The 23,507-nt window shown below is 36.3% G+C and overlaps 1 protein-coding gene across 1 annotated transcript in view; it reads left to right on the top strand.

Moving 5' to 3' along the window:
* EYS (eyes shut homolog) overlaps positions 1–23,507 on the top strand; it is a 950,400-nt gene that overhangs the window by 352,230 nt on the left and 574,663 nt on the right. Inside the window, exon 21 of the mRNA XM_050893740.1 lies at positions 5,533–5,654. Coding sequence (XP_050749697.1) covers positions 5,533–5,654 — 122 coding nt within the window. The remainder of the gene's footprint in view (positions 1–5,532; positions 5,655–23,507) is intronic.

The following is a 23,507-nucleotide window of genomic DNA, read 5'->3' on the forward strand; positions in this document are numbered from 1 at the left end:
AGACCAGAATTTTTCATGAGAAAAAAAATAAGTCTCAAAGACAAACCTGAGGTTTCTTGCTGGAATACAACTCCCATTATGTGCCAATGATAAGTAGTCTTATGATATGCTCATCCTGTTTGGCCTTAATGGAAAAGGTTGCACCCCAAGAAACATGGTCTGGCAGAACTCAGAACACACAGAATAAAGGGAGTCTTCTGTCACAGAAACACTAGACAGCAATATATTTTAAAAATCAATTTTCTTTAAGGATATCAGAATGTAACAGTCAAATTGAACAGGAATGTTATGTAGTATTGAGATATAATATCCATATTAAACAGGAATATTAGGTCATAAGCACTGCAACAAACACAACTTACAGGCTCAGGATGTCAGTTGGGAACTGGTACTACACAAACTGTAACCAAATCTAAGCTTGGAATGATGACTCGAAATGCGTACTCACTCACCTACAAGGCGAGGCGCTCACCCTGTAGGAGTTTCCGTGGGCGGCGTCCCGACCCACGGCGAGAGTCCCCCCCCGACCGGACACCCACTACGCCGGGAAGAACTGGCTCAGTGTGCCCTCCGGCGGGGCTCCATTTATACCCTAGGTCGGATCGGGGCTCGTGGTCGTATAGGGTCAGCGCTCTGGAAACTTCTCTTAACCGAGGGGTTTCACTGGTTGAGGTGTTTTTGGCGGGCTCGGGTTGCTGGGGCGCGTGACTTCAGTCACCGCGCGGCTGGCCGGCCCGACCCCCAAACGGCGGCTTCTAGTTTAACTCTTTCCTTCCAGCGATAGAGAAGTTTCGGCCTTTATCGGGGCGAGTGCACCTGCCACAATTTCTACATTTCCATTTGTGTGTTTCTGTTTCCAGGCAAGTTATTTTTTGTCCTTTCTGTAAATTAAAAACTGTAACACCCCCTAAAAATGCCCCAACTCCATAGTATCTTTAAAAATGAAATTACTTCCATTCAAATTTTGCTCTAGACATGGAAGAAGTACCTGGATACATATATATCTGTATGGTAAAAATTCTGCTCAACCTACACATGCAAAGTACAGGCTTGAAGATTTACCATGCTCATAATTCAGATCCTTGTTGTGTGTGATGAACCTTTTTCACATTGTAGTTTCTATTTGCCAGATGTTCAGCTGCCATTTTGCAGTAAAGTAACGTTGACTAGGGCTTAAGGAAATGATTAATTCATTTACAGTGTTGGAGAAGAGAAAATATGCAAATGCTCTTAAATAACACTTTCTTACCACACACACAGTTAATTGGATAAAGACATGCTAGTGTGCATATATGGTTCTGGGTATGTATGCAGGAGATCAAAAAAATTCGTTTTTTACCCTGTGTATAGCTGGTAAAACCCACTCTTCTTATACTGTGCTATATATTGTACAAGGGAAAGCTATGTACAAGGAGTAACTATGGTGTTATTTATGTGTTTATTGTGTTCTATAGAGGACAAGCAAAAGATGACTTGGAGGAACTCAAAGGTACCATTTATTTTAATCTGTCTAAAATGAATAGTAATACATAATTACAAGAAATAAAGGGGAAGAAATACATAAATAGGTGCCAAATCCTATTCTTCCAGTCTCTTGCTTGATTCACTGCGTACTTTCCACTATGCAGCTTCCTGCTATTTTATGTTGTTTGGTGTATACTATGCCCTGACTGACAGTCCTACCGCTTTCAGCCTTTCCTCGTCTGAGACATGTGCCAGTCTCTTAATAATGTTATTGGCCCTTCGCTGGACTCTTTCCAGTAGCTCCATCTCTCTCTTGAACTGGGTAGCACTCCAGATGCGGCCTCTCCAGTGCTGAGTAGAGGTGAAGGATCACCTCCCTCCACCTGCTGGCAGCACTCCTCCTAATGCAGCCCAGGATACCATTAGCCGCCTTTGCTGCAATGGTGCGTTGCTGGCTCGTGTCCAGCTTGGCATCCACCAGGACCCCCAGGTCCTTCTCTGCAAAGTCTTGTATCTATCAATACCTTTTTTATCTACCTATACTTATATAGAATTTATTGTAACATGACACCTTGAGTTACTGTAAATCTACACAGAGATGAAATAATATGTAAGATTTTTTACATATACTGCACCTATGCATGATATACATATATCTGAGTAATGTTTTGTGCTTGATGTGACAATCCTCATGTAATGAGAAATCTGCAAAGCACAGAATTTCAGTAGCTGATTGATAGATGTTTTTAGTGAGACCAGAAAAAATACTGCTGCTTTCTAAACAAAACTGTTGGCAACCTCCTTTCACTTCTAATTTTGTAATCCATTTCTGGAAGAGTTTTTGGGAAGTAAATCATTATCTCACATTCCTGGTTTATGTGAAAACCTAACCTGACAATAGAACAGTTTTAAAGAAGTATGTAATAGTTACTTGTGGGTATGAATTAGTAGTCCCCATTTTTGCCTTTTGTGTTTGTAGCATCTTTTTTTTCTTCCATTCTAACACTTGTTTTCATGGCACTGAGAAATATGCAGAGAATTGCGGAAATCTCAGAAAAACTTTCCAAATAAAGATATTTAATAACTAATTTGGGTGTGGCTATGATGTAATAGAAAACATTAACATGTGGGCTAGTAATGTAATTTGTCTCAAATGTATTTTCTTTTTTCTTTCCTTGGCACAATTCCCAGAAAACGATTTTCTCTTTCCAAGTTTGTCTCTCAGTGTTATATTTGAAAAATACAAAATATTTTAACAAAATCTTTCTGTCTCCTATATTAACCTTTGATTTACTGTCACTTCAAATACTTCCCACTTCTTGGACTCTTGCTGCCAATTTTCTTCTCTCTTCACAGAGAATATTTTGCAGGTCTTGAGCCTGAGTTCAGGAGTACGGAGCAGTAACAGTAAACTAACAATTAAGCTTTTTTTTTTTTTTTTTAAACAGATAGAGTCCACAGGTTGCAAGTTGTATTTACTTGCATGGAATAGCCTTGTCTATGTAAAACACAGAGGACAAAATGTTACTTTCTTTTTTTGACTAGAATATCTAGCTAACTCATCAGTATATACTGAGTTCATCTTGAGTGTCCAACCTACTTTCATGCAATTATTTTTCTGTTGTCTTATTTTGTTCTGTAAACAAGTTACTGATATTTCATATTTGTCAAAATGCCCTGTCTTAACTCAGAAAGATACCCTTCAATTTTTTTTTCTGACTTTTAAAATCTATCTCAGTGGGTTCACAAAATCCATGTTACAGAAATCAGGGGTGTGTCCCAAGCAAGCATAGCAACTGTGTTAGTCAACATGAGCACAAAACAAATAGAATGCAGTTGGGAAAAATACAAATCACAAATAAGCTAAGTACAAATTGGTTGGCACAAAAGTTTATTTGACCAGCTATAGTAAAATATACATGCAAATAATTTAATTTTAAGTACTGGTATCAGTGGAGTTTTTCCACACTATATGACACCTCAGGACAATCATACTGAGTTTGACTTTAAACTATTAACTTCCTTTCTTTTTTATTTTGTTATCTTTGTTCCAATAAAATACTCTAAGCTTTTACTTTGGCAGGAGAGGGTAAGAGTATCATCATAGAAAAGTCTGGGACAATTGCCCAATATCCATTTCCTTCAGAGTTCTGACACTTAATTTACTATATTTTTAAACTGTATTAGGAAATTAAATAATTTCTCTTTACTGTTAATGTAAAAGTTCATAGCCCATATCTCTTTGAAACACAATTGCTTTTGTTTCCAAAGTGCAGATTCAGTAACAAAACAGCTAAAATGCAGCAATATGATTTGCAGACTGTAAACACCTGTAGATGCCACAATGCTGGTACGTTACACATTTGATCATCATGCTATGGCAGTTTATTTACACACTCAGCTTTTAAAAAAACTCCTAAACTTTTTTTTCTGTCTGTTAATGGCTTCCAATTTACATGGATTTTAATAGGCTTTTAAATCTACCCTGAAGGCTGTTGCAATGTTTAGCAAGTAATGAAATAATTCACATTAGTCATGCTTACCATTAAAGTGTTTCCTAACTTTTGGTAGAAAGAAACCTTGTTAGAAGCAAGCATTTTACAAAAGAAGCAATTAAAACTTCTGCTGAATGGAAGTGTTTGCATTGCTACCCCTCTCTAATTAATAATCAATTCAGCAGATGTTCACCTTTTTTTTTCCCCGTAGAACATAGGCAGGAAGAAGCTGCTTTATGCTTTTCACTTCTGTGAGACTATGTCAAACACTCCATTGCATGCGGATACTGGATAATTCTGAAGCTGGAGATAATACTGGAGTGTGGTTACAATTTGGTATAATAGCTTTGCTGTGCGATGAAAAATGCCCTATAATATATGTCATTTTGAGGTGGATATACACACTGCTGAAGTTTTGTTCAGTTTAATCAGTCAGAAATGTAGCACATTCTCACAACACCTGATCATTAGTATGTTTAATACTATCACCATAGAGCTGGAAGACTTGTATTTATGCTATCTGAATTACTACCTAATACACCCTGTATTCTATCTAATACACTTTATAGGAGACAGTATTTTGCATGTCATGAGTTTTCTAGTACTGCTTAATTAAGATACTGATGCACAATTTCATATTAAAGGTGTTAAACAAGTTGGATGGCTATATAATCTTGAGAATTTCCATAATAAATTATTTTATATTAAGTTCTGTTTGGACTGCATGCTGAACAGTACAACTCAGATGATTGTAAGTACCTGTGCTTTAGGCATGTCAGTGTAATATCTAAGCAAAGTAGTTTTATAGAAGAGATAATATCTTTTATTAGAAAAAGTTGGAGGAGGGAGGAAGAGATAGTAAAGGATTTGAGGTACACAAGCTGATTATACAAAAAGGTAGATAATAAGTAGTGTTGCATACCTACCTCATATCCCCTTTTTTCATTGTATTAGTAGCTAAAACTATCGATATATTGATAAAATTTTCAAGTTTTGAAATGATGAAGCACCTGTTAGAAGACAAAAAATACACAACAATCAGTAATAATACTTGTTGTAATTGTGTGTGAGCCGGCACAGGCAGGTTGCAGGAACAACCACAAAACCACGGATGAAATGCGAAGATTAAATTTATTTTTTTTACCTCACCAACCGGGGGATCCCCAAAGCAGCACCCGGGCAGAGGCACACAAGTGGGGATGCAGGCCCTGCGGAGCTCTGTCCATGCTAAAGGATCACCAAACCTCCTGGTTTTGCCTGTATTTCAGGGATTCGCGCAGGCATAATTTACCACTGTGTTTTGATTTTTCCCACAGCAGGGCAGGAATCTCAAGCATGTTTGATAGGGTGCCTCTAAGTCTATCACAGGCCTATGTTAAAACACAGATGTTCTACTTGTCCAACACACAAGGCCAAACAACAATTAGTACGATATATGTGTTTTTCTACACCCCTACTGCAAGTCACTTGAGCGTGTTTACAATCCTCCTCGCCAATCTTCCATTATTTTCCCACAAATTGTATGAAAAATACAAAAAGTAACAGATTATTTATTTTACTTAATACATTACAGAGATACCAATGTGTTTGCTTGCCAGGATGGGAAGGAACATTTTGTGAAAATGAATCAAATGAATGTAATTCAGAGCCTTGTAAAAACAATGGCACCTGCATGGATCTTTTCAACAGCTATCGGTAAGCATTGCATCTTCTCACTATATGATTATATTCCAGGAATGACAGACTTATACATCTAGTTATTATTTTATTTCTCAGCTTGGGAAATGGAATGTTATTACACAAATGAGCAAACAACTTTTGTCATGGATACACTGCTTCACTGCACATTCATTTGAAGTCAGCAGACATAATTAATTGTAGATGGAAAATTTAAAAAATGCATCAATTCAAAACACTTAGCAAGTAATCTAATCTGGAACTGTGTTTTGTCAAAGAAGATACAGGGTCTCTTTCTGTCAGACATGCGCTGTAAGCAAAGGAGATGCTTTGAGAGTAAGAGTAGTGGGAGTGGACATAGTTGTGCAATCTTAGATGAAGAGATTATATCATTGCTGCCACCTTGTGGTTTAAAATGACAACTAAAATTTACGGCCACAGTGGGAGAAAGCATGAGAATTTGACACTAACCGTATTATTTCTAACTTAAACCCCAATCTTTCTTTCATGCATGCATTTATAGTTTAAAAATTATTTGTTTCAGTATTGAAGATAAGGACTCCGTAAACACTCTAGCAATCAGCTTCTGTTATTTGTAGCCAGGGTTTACCTATATTATGATGTCAATACTACAACAGTCCTGTATCTGAATGTATACTCTTAATAGATACTGATATAGCTGCATAAAGAACACAATGTAATAACTGTACACAGTACACAGTCTAGTTGTTGTGCAGTGATTATATTCCTGGTAATGTAGACAATAATCAGAAAGAAAACCTACCACAGTTGAAAATAGAAAAACAATTCCCCAAATAGCCAAAGATAAATTTAACTAAATAATATGTATAATATAATACAGTATAATCTTTTGCATTAGTTTATGTTCAGAATTTAACTGAAATACTTTGCGTTATCCTAGAACCGCATTTTTATATAGTATTAGATATCCTATTTTGGTAAAATATTTTCAGTCCAATAACAGACAAAGAAGAGTCTAGTGAGGTTGAGAAAATCTGTTAAAATATTTTTAATTGTTTTTTTTACTTTTTTAAGTCTACTGGGATGTAAAATAATTTGTTAAAGATTTTTTTATTTTTGTAGTTCTTATTTTTGTGAAGTTTGTAGTTCTTTGTAGTCTACTAACAAAATAATTTTATAGCTGCATACTGTTTATGTCTGATTAGCTGTTACATTATGGCAATTTGAATTCTTACATGATATGATGGATTGTATAGGCAAATGTACAGTTTCACCATCCTCAAGAACAATTCTAGGTGCATGAATATTTTGCAACCACGCATCATTACCTGTCCTTACATTTTACCTATTTTTTCAGCCTCTGAAAGCATTATATATATTGCAGAAGGTAACATGGCTTCTCCTGATTTTATTCATAGCTGGGCCAGCTACGTATGAGCAAATCCAAGAACTCCCTATTTAATGAGGAAAAAAAACCACTCAAAAAGTACTTTTTCTGGATTTGGCAAATACTGAACTGTTACAGAAAATGTTTACGAGGGAATTGGTTCAAACTGTAAGCACCACACATATTTTTCTTCAGAGCTGTTTGTCCTAGTTGACATAACAGAGCAGGAAAATTAGACATATCATTGAATCATCATATACAAGGGTCATGATAAGCCAAACAAAACCAACTTCTTTAGAGATACCTGTAGTTGAAACTGGGAGTCTAAGACTTGGCAACCACAAGGAAAATGAGTCTAGACCAATGTCTTTGTTGTATTATCTAAAGCAATTTCATTTCAATCATTAGAGTTGTCCTAGTTTATACTCACAGATGTTAAGAGACATTCTGCTTTTTTTCACAATTATGCTTACTTAATATCAAAAAAGTGTTGGTTTCTATTACCTTTTTTAACACTTTTCACTTAAAAACTACAGCAACAAGACAAAGTGTTCATCTCGTGGTAGCTAAGCAGCGGCAGTGACTAGTATCTGATCCTGAGGATATCCAGCCATATCTTTAAAATTAAATGTAGTCTTTAAAACAGGATAACTGGATTCTAACTGCCTAATACAAAAGATCATTGGCATTCTTGAGTTGTGCCTAGGCATTGTTTTGGACGAGCACCAGTAGGTCTGGACCAAAGTCAGGCCAGGAACTGCTTTGAGAATGCACCAGTGATAGACAATGCAGTTTCTTTGCCTGTGGCCATGTTCTGGCACCGTTTATTTTCCTGGTGTAAGTTCAGCTGCTGGCAACGATATTCAGAATTTTCTGAATTTCTTTGAAGTTGGCCATGCCACTGCTGGTACTTGATATCACTTCTAACATAAATTAATGTAAAGGATACATAACATAGCTTTCTTTTATGCCTTTGATAATACTCATTAGTTTACTGTCTCTTAAGTATTTCCAATTCATCTGAAAACATCAGTTCTTGAAAAACTAAAAGTAATTTATTGTGCAACAGCATAAAAAATATATTTTTGTATAGAAAAAAAATGAGGGAAAAATACAATACGAAAGGAAATATTTTTGTACCAAGTTTCAAATCTGTAATAATGAGAATAATAATACAAACCATAATTACTAATGAAAAATTTCTTATTTAAGTTCATTTATTTATCTGGCACTATTCATTTTTGAACCTTGATATGAAAGCTTGCTGCCAAAACTGAAGGATCAAAAAGTATGCCAGAACTGAATGTTTTTCTTTATGGATTCCATCATAGGAAAATAAATCACATGCTGACAGGAAAAAAAAAAAAAAGCCTCTCAGTTCATATTTTTATTTTAAAAAATCAGAACAAGAAATTTAGAATAAGAAAGATACTGAATCAATAGTTAAGCTTGAATTGTTAAATGTGAATAATCTGTTACATAATTCCTGTTTCATTCCAGTTAATTTTTGTTCAGCTGATAAACTAAGAAATTTCTTTTTCTCCCTTCTCACTTTTCAGTTTGGCACATGGCACAATAAAGAAATTAATTTAGAATAGTTTCATGCATATATTTCCAGTACTCTGTGAATGTCACTCTAATACTCACAAGAGCATAATCTCTCAAATTAGGTCTCTAAACATTTATAGACAGATGCATCTATTATCAGCTGAATTCCCTATTTCTTCTCTATCCTTGTATCACTCTCCTGATACTTCTGAGGTTTTACCCTAATAACATCAAACCCTAATTAAAGCCCTTGTGTCTTCTTTGCTGTTACCAACTTACAGGGAAACTTTAAGTCAAAATCTCTTGCAAAATAATAGGCAACATAATTTTATGGATGAACTGGTGTTTCTAATGATGTAGAATAGTTTGGAACTTGGCTGTAATCATTATGATGTTAAAACTTGGAGAATTAACCAAGTGTCTTTCCAAAGTGCTCAATTCTTTCTGTATATTCACATTGAATCCCACAGATTCATGCTATTGGCCATTTTGTCAGTATTCGTTATTAAGGTTGTTATAAAGAATAAAAACGGTAAGTGTGTTGTTGCTGCTTTTCTTTTTATAACATACCAGTGGACTTCTCCATACTAAACAGAAAATTAGACTTACTTAAGTATATTTCCTTATGCCATCTAGTGATCTTATATTTTTTATAACAGTTTTAGTGTTTGCTTCAGTATAGTAAAGTTATCCTTTGTCAGTGGTTGAATCCATCACTAAGATACCATTTTATAATCTCTGTGTAAACTGAAGTCCGGTTCTATTTTTATACCTGTAGTTTATCCTTTTTCCTCTTTGTTACTTTATTTTTAACATTTTTCTTGTTAAAAAACTTAAAAAAAACCCAGAATAGTCATCCTTACAGTATCTTGGTTCACTGATTGGGACTCATGCTGACTGTGTTAGTCAGTCTAACAGTGCCAGTCCTTAGCACCAGAGCTCTATCCAGAATCTGTACTCCCTATGACTTTACTGTAGGGTATAAATTCCTTTCATTGTAACTTCATTAAAGATAAGTTTGTTGCAAATGAATATATAGATGCATATATCAGTTAGGAAATTAGTGATCTCTGTGATAGGAATATTTAAAAAGACTGACAAACTATGCAAATTCCAAACTTCAGAATGACTTTTTACTGGATCGCTATGTTAATAGCAATATTCATTAACATTACACATTGCCAAAAGTTAATTCTTAATTGGTGTTAATCATTATCATTGCACATACAAGACCATTAGTCCTTACCATTAGTAACTTTACAAACTAATATTAATTTTATTTATATATTTATTTATATTTGTATAATTTTCTATCATTATGTTTATATAATCATGCAATACTATGGAACTGATGCTGTTTAGCTAGCACTGCTGGCTGTGACTGTTGATGGTTAGTTGCTGAGGTGAAGGTAGTCAGTCCCTAGAGTTCTTCAGTGAGGGAAGCAGGAACCACAGTGGCCTGTCTTCTTTTTTCCCTGTCTTTCCTCACTTATCATCAATGTTTTATGCTTCCTGCCTCCTCTCCAAAAGAAAAGTGTGATCTTATCTGCCCTTGACATCTTACTTTTGGAATCAGGATCCCTTCGTGTTTTGCTTATTTTTGCAGAGACAGACATCTTTCCTGCCTGCTCATCCTTATCCTTTAGATTTTAGTTCTGGCATATGTTTTCTTACACCCTATTTGTGCAGCTATATCACAGGTCTCCATTTGACCCTTCACAGTTGTGGATATTATTTATATATTTAAGCCTAGTTGTGTTACAGAATGCTGTAAGTGGTGTTACAGTATTATGAAATGTTTATTCATTTTCTCCAGTTATGCTATTTTAGTGTGCCTATGTCTGGAACAAATATTAGGTACAGTTCCTTTAGCCGGCTTCTAAGTACACTTTTTTGGGTTCAGTGGTCCTCTTATTTGGCTACATACGATACAGACCTGAGTTTTGTCTAACATTATGACTGGGTCACACGTGGGTACTCAGTAAAAAATTGTAGATAGTTTTGTAATGTTATTCATATGCCTCTAATTCTAGGAGCTAGCTTTTTATTTTCAGAGGTGACTCTGGCACTGAAACACCTCTTTCCCACTACTGCAAAGACAAAAGTTGGTAAATGCCAATGTCACCTTTACATATGAGGCTTAAGTTCCTTAAGCACTTGTGACAAATTACTGATAATGTGCAAAAATGTTGCCCTTCATTTAAACTCTTCTGTTGTTTATCCTGTCCTGTAAAAGGCCCTGGTTTTCCTACCTGCCTTTAGATTCCAGTTGAAATAATGAGTTGTGTTTGTAGTGGAGGGTCTTCTGAGTAATTTCAGAACTCGTCTCAAACTGTGCTAGTCTTCCTTAGCAATGCTTCTTCAATTAGTAACCACGCCACGATCATCTTTCTTCATCTTTACTTAGATAATAATTTATGCCAGCTGACAATTTGGATAACCATACTGTCAACCAGAGCTAAGACTTATTCTGTCTCCTTCCTGTTACTTTCTCAGTCCATTCCCAAATACAACATCTTGCCCTGTAGTTCCCCTCTTTGCTTCTTAGCATTTGAAGCCACATCTTCTTTTCAGAATAAAAAACCATTTTTTCATTAGTGTAGCTGTCATCTGTCTGTGCTGAGTTCTTAAAAAAGGACTAGTCTTATGTCATTAGAATGTATTCAGTGCTATGCATACCATGAACTTTAATTATAGCACTGTTACAGAAAAGCAGCATACTGTTTCACTCTTTTCTGTTTTTCCCCTTCTGGGAAAGGATTTATTTGGAAAAAGCAAAGTTAAAATCAGCCTCTGCGTTTTCTCAGAACTATGCAAAAATTGTTCTGTGCTAAGTTGTATAAGCAGGTGATTCCTAAATTAGGGATGGGTGAATATCTGAAAGATCCATAAGTAAAAACATGCATATTTATGCAGTATATTTTTAAGATATGCTTATTTCTAAATGAATGGATTTTAAACTATAATGGAATTCAAAAGTAAATTGTGATATGATTATAATTTGAATGCTGAGTTCAGTCTGCCTTCTGTTTTTACTGGCACTCCTTTAAACTACTGCTATACTCTTTCTTACTTTTTCTCCCCCAGAAGCAATAAACAGCTTTTCCCACAGATGGGGATCAGCTTGGCATTTAATGGTCCCAGATGCCAAACTCTGGAACATTTTTTTGCAAGCAGCATCTGGCTTCTTAGCTGGTATTTCTTCAGGGTTCTTTGGCCAGCTCTTCCTCTCTTGCTGCAGAGACATTTCCCAAAACATTTGTCTGTTGTGCTTCTGACTTATCTTTAGCTCTGACTTGTAGGGGTTTTTTTCATCCTAGTACCAAGTTATGTACGCACCTCTTACTCAAAACCGTCTTCGAAAGATTTATATGGACAGTCAGGAGATTTACTAATGAATTAGCTAAAGAAATTTGTGAAAACACAAACAAGTGTTTCCTGCAAAGATAGCAAGTGTTTTACAGTTTCATCTCTGGTAATACTGCTAACAACTGGAAATGTGTAGTATGCTGCTTGTTATACTGCAGTGTGTGAAATCAGCTTTAGGGTTTTCATTGCCTTAGGCAAACAACAAAATATCACTGTGCCATCTCAGTAGCATCTACTGAAAAGTCACTGACGTTTTGCACCCCTTAGGGCATATTTTAGCCATTATTCAACAGTTTTCTGAAAGGACAATGTCATTTTTATTCAAAATCCCAATGAAACATGAAATTTAAAACAACACACAGTAAGTACCTGGAAAATACCCACCCCCACCCCGCCCCCCAAATCAGCTCATCCACTTTTCCTTCCTGAACAGTAGAATTGCTCCTCCTGGTATCTTTAATCATCAGGTGACATATTTTAAATAAATGTTTCATAATATCTTTCAGTTACAGACACCCAAAGAGACATGAAATGATCATTTGATGAACTCATGGGTTAAATAGAGGGAGTAAAAACAGTTTCTAAAATAATGAGGTACCTGAGGCATAGCTCTGAGAGTGCATGAAATGTGATATAAAAGTTTTCCAAATTCATCATTGCTGTAGGGCAGTTAAACACTTTCAATGTAAATAATGTACAAATACATGAGCACAGCTAACAGAGACAGCTAACAGATGAAGCAGTTTGCACAGCAGTTTCTGGGCTCTGGCTTGAGATATGCTAGGTTTTCTGGGAACTACTTCTGGGGTCATCAGAGGACTGCTGTGAACTTTTTGAGGAGCTTCAGGGTGCCTGCTGCTCCTGGGAAGGGATAGCTACAGGAGGCTGTGACTGCTAGCAAGCTGTAGCAGTTTCCCACAAGCTTTGTTGTCAACTTTTCTTGTTTGATGGGGACTTTGAGGTTTTTGTTTCCAGCTGACTCCTCATTAGGGACAGTCAAGCATCCTTTCAGCAAACGCTAGAAAAAGTGTATGTGACTACGAAGCCTACAGCACAGCCAACAGAGGCAGTAGTGTAGAAGGGGCCAGAAACTCTGTTGAGGACACAGTGTACTTAGGTATTGAGGTGCTACAGGGCACTATCCCTGACCATCGATAGGAGCAACTACTTCAGTACATTAGAGGCCTCAAACCAGACTGAGCTCCTCAGGGGGAATGTAGTTCTGCAAGCCTGGGGCTGCAGAGATATCTGGGGCCTCTTACTGAGGCTGGGGCCAGAGGACACAGTGTTCTTGCCTGCAGGAGATACTTGTGTGCTGGAGGAGTATCTGTGCTGCCAAGTAAATGAGCTGTAACAGGCAGTCAGCAGACTGCGCCGCTTCAGAGATGATAACATCATTATATTCTCCAAGCCCCTACAGATACAAGAACCTGAACTCCTAACCATAGTGAAGGAGGACCAGGCAGAGTCTGTGCTTAGGAGGTTTGGAAATGGAGACTCCAGTGATGATGGCTGGAAGCTTGTGACATCAACAACAGGATGAAGGCTCCTGTCCTATCTGCAGCTCTGCAGCTACAGAGTAGGTTCAGTGACCTGGTAGCAGAGGAGGGACCAGAAGCTCTGTCCAGTGAAGCATCCAAATCAGCTGAACCTGAGCCATGAGGCAGCACAGGGAGGCAAAGATGAGGGATTGTACTGGGAGACTCCCTGCTGCAGGATTCTGATAGGATGTATCATGAGTCCTGAGGGAGCTGGCTGATGTCATTGTGAGGTCACTCTTGATAATCTTTAAAAGGTCTTGGAGACTGGGAGAGGTTCCTGAGGATTGGAAGAAAGACAGAAAATGGAAATATGCCAGAGAACAGAATGGAAAAAGGCAGAAAAAGGAAGGCTGGAAATAGAAAATGTCACTGCTATCTTCAAGAAAGGCAAGAAGGAGGATCTGGGAAACTGGATCAGTCAGCCTCACCCCAATCGCTGGGAAGGTGATGGAGCAAATAATCCTTGAAACCGTTTCCACACACGTGATGGAAAAGAAGGTGATTGGGAGCGTGGATTTACAAAGGGGAAAGCATGCACGATGATAGCATTCAATGAGATGACTGGCTTGACAGATAGTGGGAGAGCTGTGGATGTTGTTTATGTTGACTTTAGCAAGACTTTAGACATTATCAACCATAACATCCTCATAGACAAAACTGGCTGAACTGCCAGGCACAAAGACCAGCTGGTGGTCAGTCAGTGATGGTGTACCCATGAGGTCAATAAGGAAGGCCAACAGCATCCTGGGCTGCATTAAGAAGAACATCAACATCAGGTTGAGGGAGATGATCCTTCCCCTCTACTCAGTACTTGTAAGATACATCTGGAGTGCCATGTCCTCTTCTGGGCTCCCCAGTATGAGAGAGACATGGATGAACTAGAGAGAGTCCAGGAAAAGGCCACTAAGGTCATCCAGAGACTGGAACACCTCCATATGAGGAAATGCAGAAAGAGCTGGGACTGTTTAGCCTGGAGAAGAGAAGGCTTAGCAGGATCAATGTGTGTAATACTGGGGGAGGAGGGGGACAGGGAGAGGGCACAGGTAAAGAAGGCAGAGCCAGACTCTTCTCAGTGGTGCCCGGTCAAAGGACAAGAAGCAACCAGCACAAACTGACATACAGGAAAGTCCATTTAAATGTAAGAATTTTTTTTTTTTTACTGTTAGGGTGATTGAACACTGGAACAGGGTGCCCAGAAAGGTTGTGGAGTGTCCATCCTTGGAGACAGCCAAAACACAACTGGACAAGGTCCTGAGCTGTAGTTGACCCTGCTGTGAGCAGGGGGGTTGAACTAAACAATATCTCCAGAGGTCCCTTCCAACCTTAATGGTTTTGTGCATTTCTGTTTCTTTCTGTAATCATCCAGATTTTTTGTCTGTTTATATGCATAGATCCCTCAAAGTTTGGGCATAAATAGGTGATTTTGACAGTAAAATTCGGCAAAAGTAAACATAAACTTATACACCAGTTACTCTGCACTTCAAATCTCTCTTAAATTTGGTCTACTCCTATGTTTAATATATGTGAAATACATGCAATTTTATATTTGCAGTTTTTCAGTTCTGGTATGTATTTTGGGATTCTGACATTTTTAAATAGCAAGTTTCATATATGCCCGTAATCTAAGATGTTTATCATACATGTAATTATTATAGTTAGGAATAATAAAATAATGGACTACATACATGAAAGTGGTATTAATTCAACAATTTCTGGTCATAAGATTTGAATGGAAACATTTAAAAGGCAAACATGAAGGAAAGGGCTAAAGAAGAAAGAAAGGTTGAACTGTGCTTCTATTGCGTTTCATTTCTCCTCTGGTGGCTGAAGTGAGAATGCAGAAAAATACCATGGTTGTAAACTTCCCTTTCATTTTTTCTCCTGCAGATGATGAGATGGGGTGGGATGGAGGTGCCGTTTTCTGTAACCATAGTTTGGCATAATTTGTAACAGATTTGGAGAAGAAATACTGAGTCGTACAGGTTCTTATCCCTGCACCGACAGGATGTGGAGAACGAGTAGACTGAGTACCCTTTCCCTTTTGAGGAAAAACCTTAGGGTAAATACTTAGAGCACACTGAGGTACCTCTTGTCTTTCCTCAGACCTAAGCTCCTTGACTTCAAGGTCACTGCTGAAGAGAAAATGCACAGAAATGTGGACACATGCAACTGAAAGGACACTAGGGGTGAGGGCCAAAGGAGAAATGTGTTAGTCATCTGCAAGGACCAGATTTAAAACTGTACAAGCACACACTGAGCAGCCTGAAGTGTGTATGAACAGGTGAATTCAGTACTCCAGTGCATGTAAAAGACATAGAAATTATTTGTATCTAAGGATGGAAAAAGATTAAAAGTAGTAGTAGTCAAATAGTTTTGCAGAGGTGGAAGAATTGACTCTGCAGGAGTTTGCCAAAACTGGTTTAGAAAACCTCATGGAGTTCCTTTTTAAAAAAGGAACTGTTCAACAAATAAATTCAGAATTTGCTCAAAGACATTGAGGTGAAGGAAGCAGAGGTTTGGAGAAACAGTTTGGACCATCTCAGAATATTCCTGTTGTTCAGGTTTGAATATAAGATGGTAGTGTATTAGAAGGCAGGTATATGAGCTAAAGTGCTGGATGAAAGAGTGGATAAAGTTTAAGAAGTGCAAGAGAGACAGAAAGCTGGGTGCTCGTGATGAGATTTGGTCTAATAAATAAAATGATAGAACAAAAAAATGCCCTATTGAATTCAATGCAAATGACAACTGGTAGCATTATTTCTTTGACTATTTTTTAAAATTTATTTATTTTGCCATAACCTATTTATGGTTATCTTAAAGTGAGTACATAACTTTTAATACTTGGCATTTTTCTGCCTGACAGATCTTCGATGAAAGTCATCCCCCCATTGTGTTATATAGCAATGACATTAAAATTGAAATTCAATGGCTTGTCTTCTGTAGCTACAGTTCTGGGCAGTAACAAAAATGCTGCCACCACTAAGTATTCTTTGGGGGAAGGGAGTGAGAATTAAAACTAGAATGGATAGAAATAAGATAGGCAATGAACAGAAGAATGGCTGAAAAGGTTTTCAAGATAGACTTCACTACCTCATTATTTCTAATCCAAATCTGTTACAATGCTTCTGTTGCAGACGATTCATAATAGACTCAATTTTGTTTGTTCTTTTGCCCTTCATTTAACAGTTCCCTAAAAACACATTCACTTTTTTAACTCAGGAAGCCTTAGTAAAATAGGAAGTTTAAACAAACAAACAAACAAACAAACAAACAAACAAAAAATGGTGCTGACACTTTAAAAATGGCTCATTAGAAATGAATGGGAAAACCATCTGTCATGGTTAGCTACAGATTAGATATTTCATGCATCAGCAGTGTCTAACACATGCACAAAGGAACAAAATTCAGAAAGGATTATGGGCATGGCTGCTGACATTATATCCTGTTGAACCATGGAGAATGGGTAATAAATAGTTCCACATAAAAGGACAGGATGTAGATCCCCATTCTCTTTACTATAAAATCTATATTTTTTTCCTTTGATTTGAAAGGTCATTAGTAAAACCTACAGGTTGCACTTGTTAAAACAGAACAGATTTTCATCGGTTTCATAGGTATTGTTCCTTTCACCTACCTTCTTAAAGCAATTCTGAAGTGGTTAGGAGTCAAAATTTTTGTAAATTAATTGTGTCAGGTTTAATGCCAAGGTGTTACTTGTGTTTATTTTGTACTGAAATAACTTTCCAGCCAAAACAAAAGCTAGGTTTCGTCTTCAATTATAAGGCATTTTCTTTTGAAGTAGAGAAAGATTTTTAGAGAATAGCAGTCACAATTTCCTTATTACTAACAACGTACAAGACTATTTTGCAGACAGTATTTTCTCTGTTTTGGGAGATAAGAGGGAGAAAATGAAGCCTGACTGTATATTTAGTTGTAGTGCAGGTGAATATGTTTTAGTTATGTCAAGCTGTTCAGTAGTGAAATACTTTCTAACCCAGAGAGCATTGATTTCCGTCAGTGGTGCTCAGATACCTTAGATGAGTAGATTATGTTACTGTCGTTAGGTCACTGGGATGATGAAGGTAACATATGTGAAAAGAATTCTGCAAGACTATTAACAGAATATAGTAAAATCTAGCATTTGTGAAACTGGCAGTATATGGCCTATAGGTAATGGAATTAAAAAGAAAGAGAGTTCTGTTTTGTTTTGGTTTGGTTTTCCATTTACGACATGGTAAAATTAAGACTTTTAAAAAACATATTTTTTTTTGTTAAAAAGATTGTGCTAGCAACTACAAAATTGGTTTTGGAGAAGAGTATAATTGTATGTTTAGAAAATATATGTTTGAAAAAGTATGAGTTATTCAGCTAAAGCAGTTGCATCTTTGAAGTGATTGCTTATATATGATAGTACAATATGAAATATGTGTACAGATGTACAAAAATTATGTGAAATGGTTCTAGTATAAGTGAACTGTACCAATTCATAATTAGAAAATCAACATCGTCTTCCCCACCACTAGTTTCTATGGGTAATCAAATTTTAGTTAATAGTCTTTTTGGATTTGTCTCTGATTTAAACTGTTGTGTTCTGTTAGATCAATAGAAGTATTATAGAAAAGTTTGGTTAGACTGCAATTACAGATAGTACAGTATTAGAGGTCCTCTATAAAGTAGTGCTCGCTCTTGAGCAATAGCAAGCAGACTAATAGAGGATCTGTTATTGTCATACTTGCTTCCACTAAATGCCAGTTTGGATGTGTGAAAAAAAAATCTATCACAGTTATAATAGGAAGCCTTTATCTTTGAAGGTCACAAGTAGAGAAAAGGGTGCAGAAATACAAAAGTCACACCTCTCTATCAGCATCCATAAGTATTGTTATGTATGTCTCTAAGGCTTGTTCTTTCCCTATCTGGAAGGGGTAGTCATAAAATTTTCATAGGTTTGCTCTATTGAAATAACTCAGTGAGACAGCCATAGTAGAAAGTTGGATTGCTTATATTACAGTAGAAATCAAAGGTAGATAAAGACATAACTGACTCTTGGAGACCAATTGAAAATAATTTTTGTTGTTTGCTTTTATAGCTTTATATCAGAACAATAATCTTTTTAAGGACAAAACTATTTTTGAAATGCTGGTTGCCAGGACATGACAAGTTGAATTTTGTTTTGTAACAGAATCTGTAGTAGGGAAATATCTACCTCATCTTGTGGCTGCAGTATTTGAGCAGCATATATATATATATGTCTGTATAATTTTTTTTTTTTTTAACATTGAGAAATACTGTCTGAGTTGAACTTAAAAATGCTTACTTTTGCTCTTTTCCTATTGTTTATATGCTTGGAAGTTGTGTCACTCCTTTATAAAATATTTCATGAGTTTACTTAAATAATTCTTCTTAGGCAAACTTACGCAAGGCCTGTGTTAGGTGATCTTTGGTAAATTTAGTTGTGGCAAGATGAAATGTTACTGCCTCAGTTATTTGTTGGAAGTTACAATCCTCATACATGATTAGGTGAATGGTAAGAGATTATAATTTGGCATATTACCTTAAATCATTAATGAAGGTCAGTTTGTGCAAAACCTTTTTTCTTTCTATTATTCTAGAACAGAGAGGCATCCTTGCTTCTTAATCTTTTTCTAAAATATTTTCTATTGATGATGACAAACTCTGTAGCCTTTCCAAATGTTTTATTTCATATAGGCTCCTTTGAAAATCTGAGTTTATAATGTTGACAGCATTGAGTTGTTCACATGCTAAATGATTCACCAGATAAACTTTGATGTATAATTGACTACTGCTGAGTGTTGAAAATGCTTGAATAGTGCTCTTAAAATGTATAAACATTGGTACTATATGGTTAAGTGATGTCCTGATGATGTCATGTATTCTGCTATACTAAATACCACAGCTATCCTTGCTTATCAGTTGTTTACAGGCACCTAACTGGTTCTAGGCGTAAAGTATTCAATGTGTTCTATATTTGGAATGCAAAAAAAAATAAAGGAAGAAGATTATTTAACATGGACCATTAATCCATTTGTTCAAAGACATGTTTTTTTTATGCCATTGCTTCCATTCCTGGGTTTGATAGTGCTTTGATGTCAGACTGGGCCAAAGACATACAGTTTCTTCTGTGATATACCTCCTTGGAGCTTGAGTAGTCCCAAGGTAAATATCAAGTGACAATCCTGAAAGTAGCTTAAAAAATAGGCATAGAATATCGGGAAAAAAAGCTGATAAAGACATCTTGCTTAAATGACAGAAGTGTTTGCAGAGTTCAGAAACAGTCAGAAACATGAGGGAGAGAAATGTTTCTTTGTCTCATCCGTTCAAATCATTATGCAGAGGTCATTTGCATAGAATTCTGAATTGGTGTGCATTATGTTCAATTATTTTTCATGTCAAATTTTCTAAATGTCGCAGTAATCTATCTTCAGGGTTAGATTCGTATCGCTCGCGCTTCATAAAATTTCAGAGTTGCAGAGTTGCATGCCATCTACCACTTCATGTTGCTGTGCTAATTATTGCTAATAAAGATTAGCAATTGTAATTACCTTTACTTGGTCTTCTTTTGTTGCCTGTGGTGGAAGGAACAGATCAGGAAAGATCTCCTTTACTCCCCTAGAGCAAAAGTACCTTCCGTTGTTAGCACTCTACCTGAAGAGTTCATTTTTCTTTTCTGTAATCGGTGCCATGTCTGTATACTAGGTGAAGAGCTTTGAGGTCAATTGACAGAACTACTCTTGCATTGCTAAACTTTCCACATTTAACAAATGTCTCTCCTGCAGGGGCTGTTACCTGCTTACAGGTGATATAGTTTTTATTTTTTCAGTGCAGCATTCTTCTTCCTTTCAGATTTCTCAGGTCAAAGAGGACTTGTCTCAAAATCAATGTACTAAAACACAGTAAGAGTTACCTGTAGCTCTCAGAAAATATCAGAGCAATACAAACTGAAAAAAGGCATTAAGCTAATTTCCACATCAACTAGGCCCTTTACACTGAAATCTAGTAGAGAGGAAGAGATTTCCAAGAGGAAGTATTGCTGAAGGTACCAGTTTCCATAGGTGCAGCAATAAACCCAGTACTGCCAGATTTATCATCAAAGGCTGGCATTAAATTAAGATGGAGGAGTGCAAGGAAACAGGCAACTAGGGAGATGGAAGCCTTTTGTTCAGGAATCCTTCAGAGATGGAGAGTCTTCCAGATAGCTAATTTATTCAACACCTGAGCTCTAACAGATTACCTTTATGTAACGTCAGCTTCTTGAACGCAGCATGACAACTGATTCCCTCTGATTCTTGAAAGAATGAAATAATACTTATTTTTTTCTCTACCAAAGCGAATCAGTACCATCCAAGATACTGGAAGTAGATTCTTTACTTACTGTTCACCATAGCATTGATTTACTGATGCTGTGTTTTCACAAATGAAGGTTTTTCTTTCTGGCAGACTCAGTCTTTGGAGAAGTGTTGCCTGTTAAAAAGGATGCAAATTCCGTATTTTCCCTCAGATTGCTGGATGGAGTCTTGAGTTACCTTGTTGCTCTTGTACTGATTGTTGTTGTTCCAATGTGGGATGAAGGACACATAGGTGAAGAATGCAGCTCTTGATGTTAGTGACAACAGATGGTAAGATAAAAAGGAATGTACGTCCTTTTCCCTTTGCATTTTGTCAGGAACAGAAGGAAGTCTAAAGCAGATTTACTTAATAGATGATGTTACGCAAAAGACCAGCTTCACATGTCAGAATGCATAGACACCCTATATGGGGGTCTGCAGAAATTCAAGAAATTAACGCTGCTACTCAGAAAATAGTTTTACACACTGAACACAAATTTAGACAGATCTTTCTTTCTCTTTACCCTGTGTTGTGTGCTAACTTGCTAAGCTGCATCCCAAAATTTTCACATGACTATGATACCCTTCTGATATAACTTGAGGAATTTAGGAGAAGGAAGTTCCTATTTTTTTAAGGGATGATTTGGTGTTTTTTAATCTTTTTATAACTTGTTTTAAAAATCTTGAACACGGTAAGTAGTTTTTCCTAGCACCCTAGATAATAACCAAAACTGTAAAGCAAAAGTAAAAAAAATACTCCCAAAACATGCAAAACTTTTTTTTTGTAATTTTTAATGAATTCCTACTGCATCTAAAATAGGAGTTTCAGGGGGTAAGGCTGATGGGAAGGCACTTTACCAATTGTTTTCTACGTGGTCATGGTCTATGAACAAGACTGTTGAGAGCAAACTGTATTTTATTTTCTGGTTCCAAGCCATATGACCTGAGTGACAGTAATAATGCTCAGTTTTACTTGTTTTGTTGTCTTCCTTAATTAAAAGTATCCAAAGTATTCAGTGTTTGTGCTTTTTAAAGCACAAACATTCCTTCTAATGAGACTGCCCTCTAGTGACAGTTTTACTGGTGATTTTTAATTATTTTAATGTTTCCCAGCCGAAACAGAAAACAATGTAATTTCATCTGGCTTTGTAGATAGGAGGATTTACTGCAAAATCCTTCTTGAGATAAATATGCAAATAGTTTGATTGATCTGAAAAAGAACTGGGTGTACCTCGTCTCTGTGGTCCAGTAGTCTGAAAGTTGCATCCAGTCTGATGTAAGATGTATCTTGTATTTTGATTTAGGAAAATGGAAAAAGAAAAAAAGCTGCATTAAAAAATTGGGAGTTGGAAGTTGGAATGCCCTTTGTAGGACATAAAATTCTGTTTCCTAAAACAGAAATGTGTGCATTGCAGCTGAACTAGAGCTTAAAGTAAAAGCTGAAATATAGCTTGCTGTCTCATTGAGCTGAATGTTACCTTGTGATTGTGTGAACTCATTCCTTCAAATAGAGGGTTAAGGAAGAAATATCTGGAAAACAAGCAAATACAACTTCATCTGTTTGTTCCTCTAAAACATTTTTTTCTTTGTGTCATGTCCTTGAATACACAGAATATTAGAAATAAATTTTAGTTATTGTTACCAAAAGGAAGAGTGTGAGCAGAGGATTATGGGAGCAAAATTATACAGAATAGGGAAAATATATTCTAAAAAATGGGAAAAAGGACAAGGATAAAAAGGCTGAAGCAATTAAACTGGAAGGGAACGAAAACTACCTAAGCCCTCTGAGGTTTTTCTGTATGCATCAAACACACAAAAGGCACACTTACACACTATTATAGTAGCAGAAACGTAATCTTTTTATCTCTCTTTCCAGCAATGTATGTCCCAAATCCTTTTTCTCTATTTTGGGGTCAATATCCACTTCTATTTCCAGCTTTAAGAACAAGCTGAAGGGGTTCAGCATATTGTATTTGCAGATTTTATTTATTTATTTGTATTGTACTTTGTTTTCTATATAAAAGGGTTAATCCTTCTGATTTCTAATTCAGAAGTCTAAAAGCAGAAAAAGATGTATCAATCTGTCTTCAGAATGAGAAAATACAAATAGCTTTTTTAACATGTGCATCAGGAATATATTCTAAAAGTATAGATAGTATAAGTATAAGTATATATAGTATAAAGCTTTTGAAAACAGTAAAAACTAAGGAGAAATCAAGCAGTTGCTGTGAAGCCTTCTGTTTATGGTATCATACTTTGAGTAGTACATGATGAAAATTGACAGTTCCATATCTGATACACTTCAGTTTTATGCCTGCTTTTTTTAAAGACAATTACAATTTTTATTGTTTTAGTGCTTAGAAATACATACAGCTAGAGGGAATAAGTATTTATTATTATGGTTATAATTATTAAAATTACATAAGCTCTACCAGATCCACATACCAAAAAACTCTTAAAACCACTTCTTCTTCAGTTCTATGAGAAATTTGTGTGAAATTGGTTACTGTTGGACTACCTTTTTAGTAAAGGAATACAGCTGCCTTTGAAATATTAAGGATTCAGAGCATATCAGATTGAAGAAGATAGCATAGTTTAAAAAAAAAAACCAACCCATGGAACTGAATTTTCAAAAGTACTTGAATTATTTAGACAGTTAGATAGTATTTTCAAATTTGAGGAAAGCAGTTTGGTCCAGATA

This window comes from Gymnogyps californianus, chromosome 3, assembly GCF_018139145.2.
Source record: "Gymnogyps californianus isolate 813 chromosome 3, ASM1813914v2, whole genome shotgun sequence".
NCBI classification, from domain to species: Eukaryota; Metazoa; Chordata; class Aves; order Accipitriformes; family Cathartidae; genus Gymnogyps; species Gymnogyps californianus.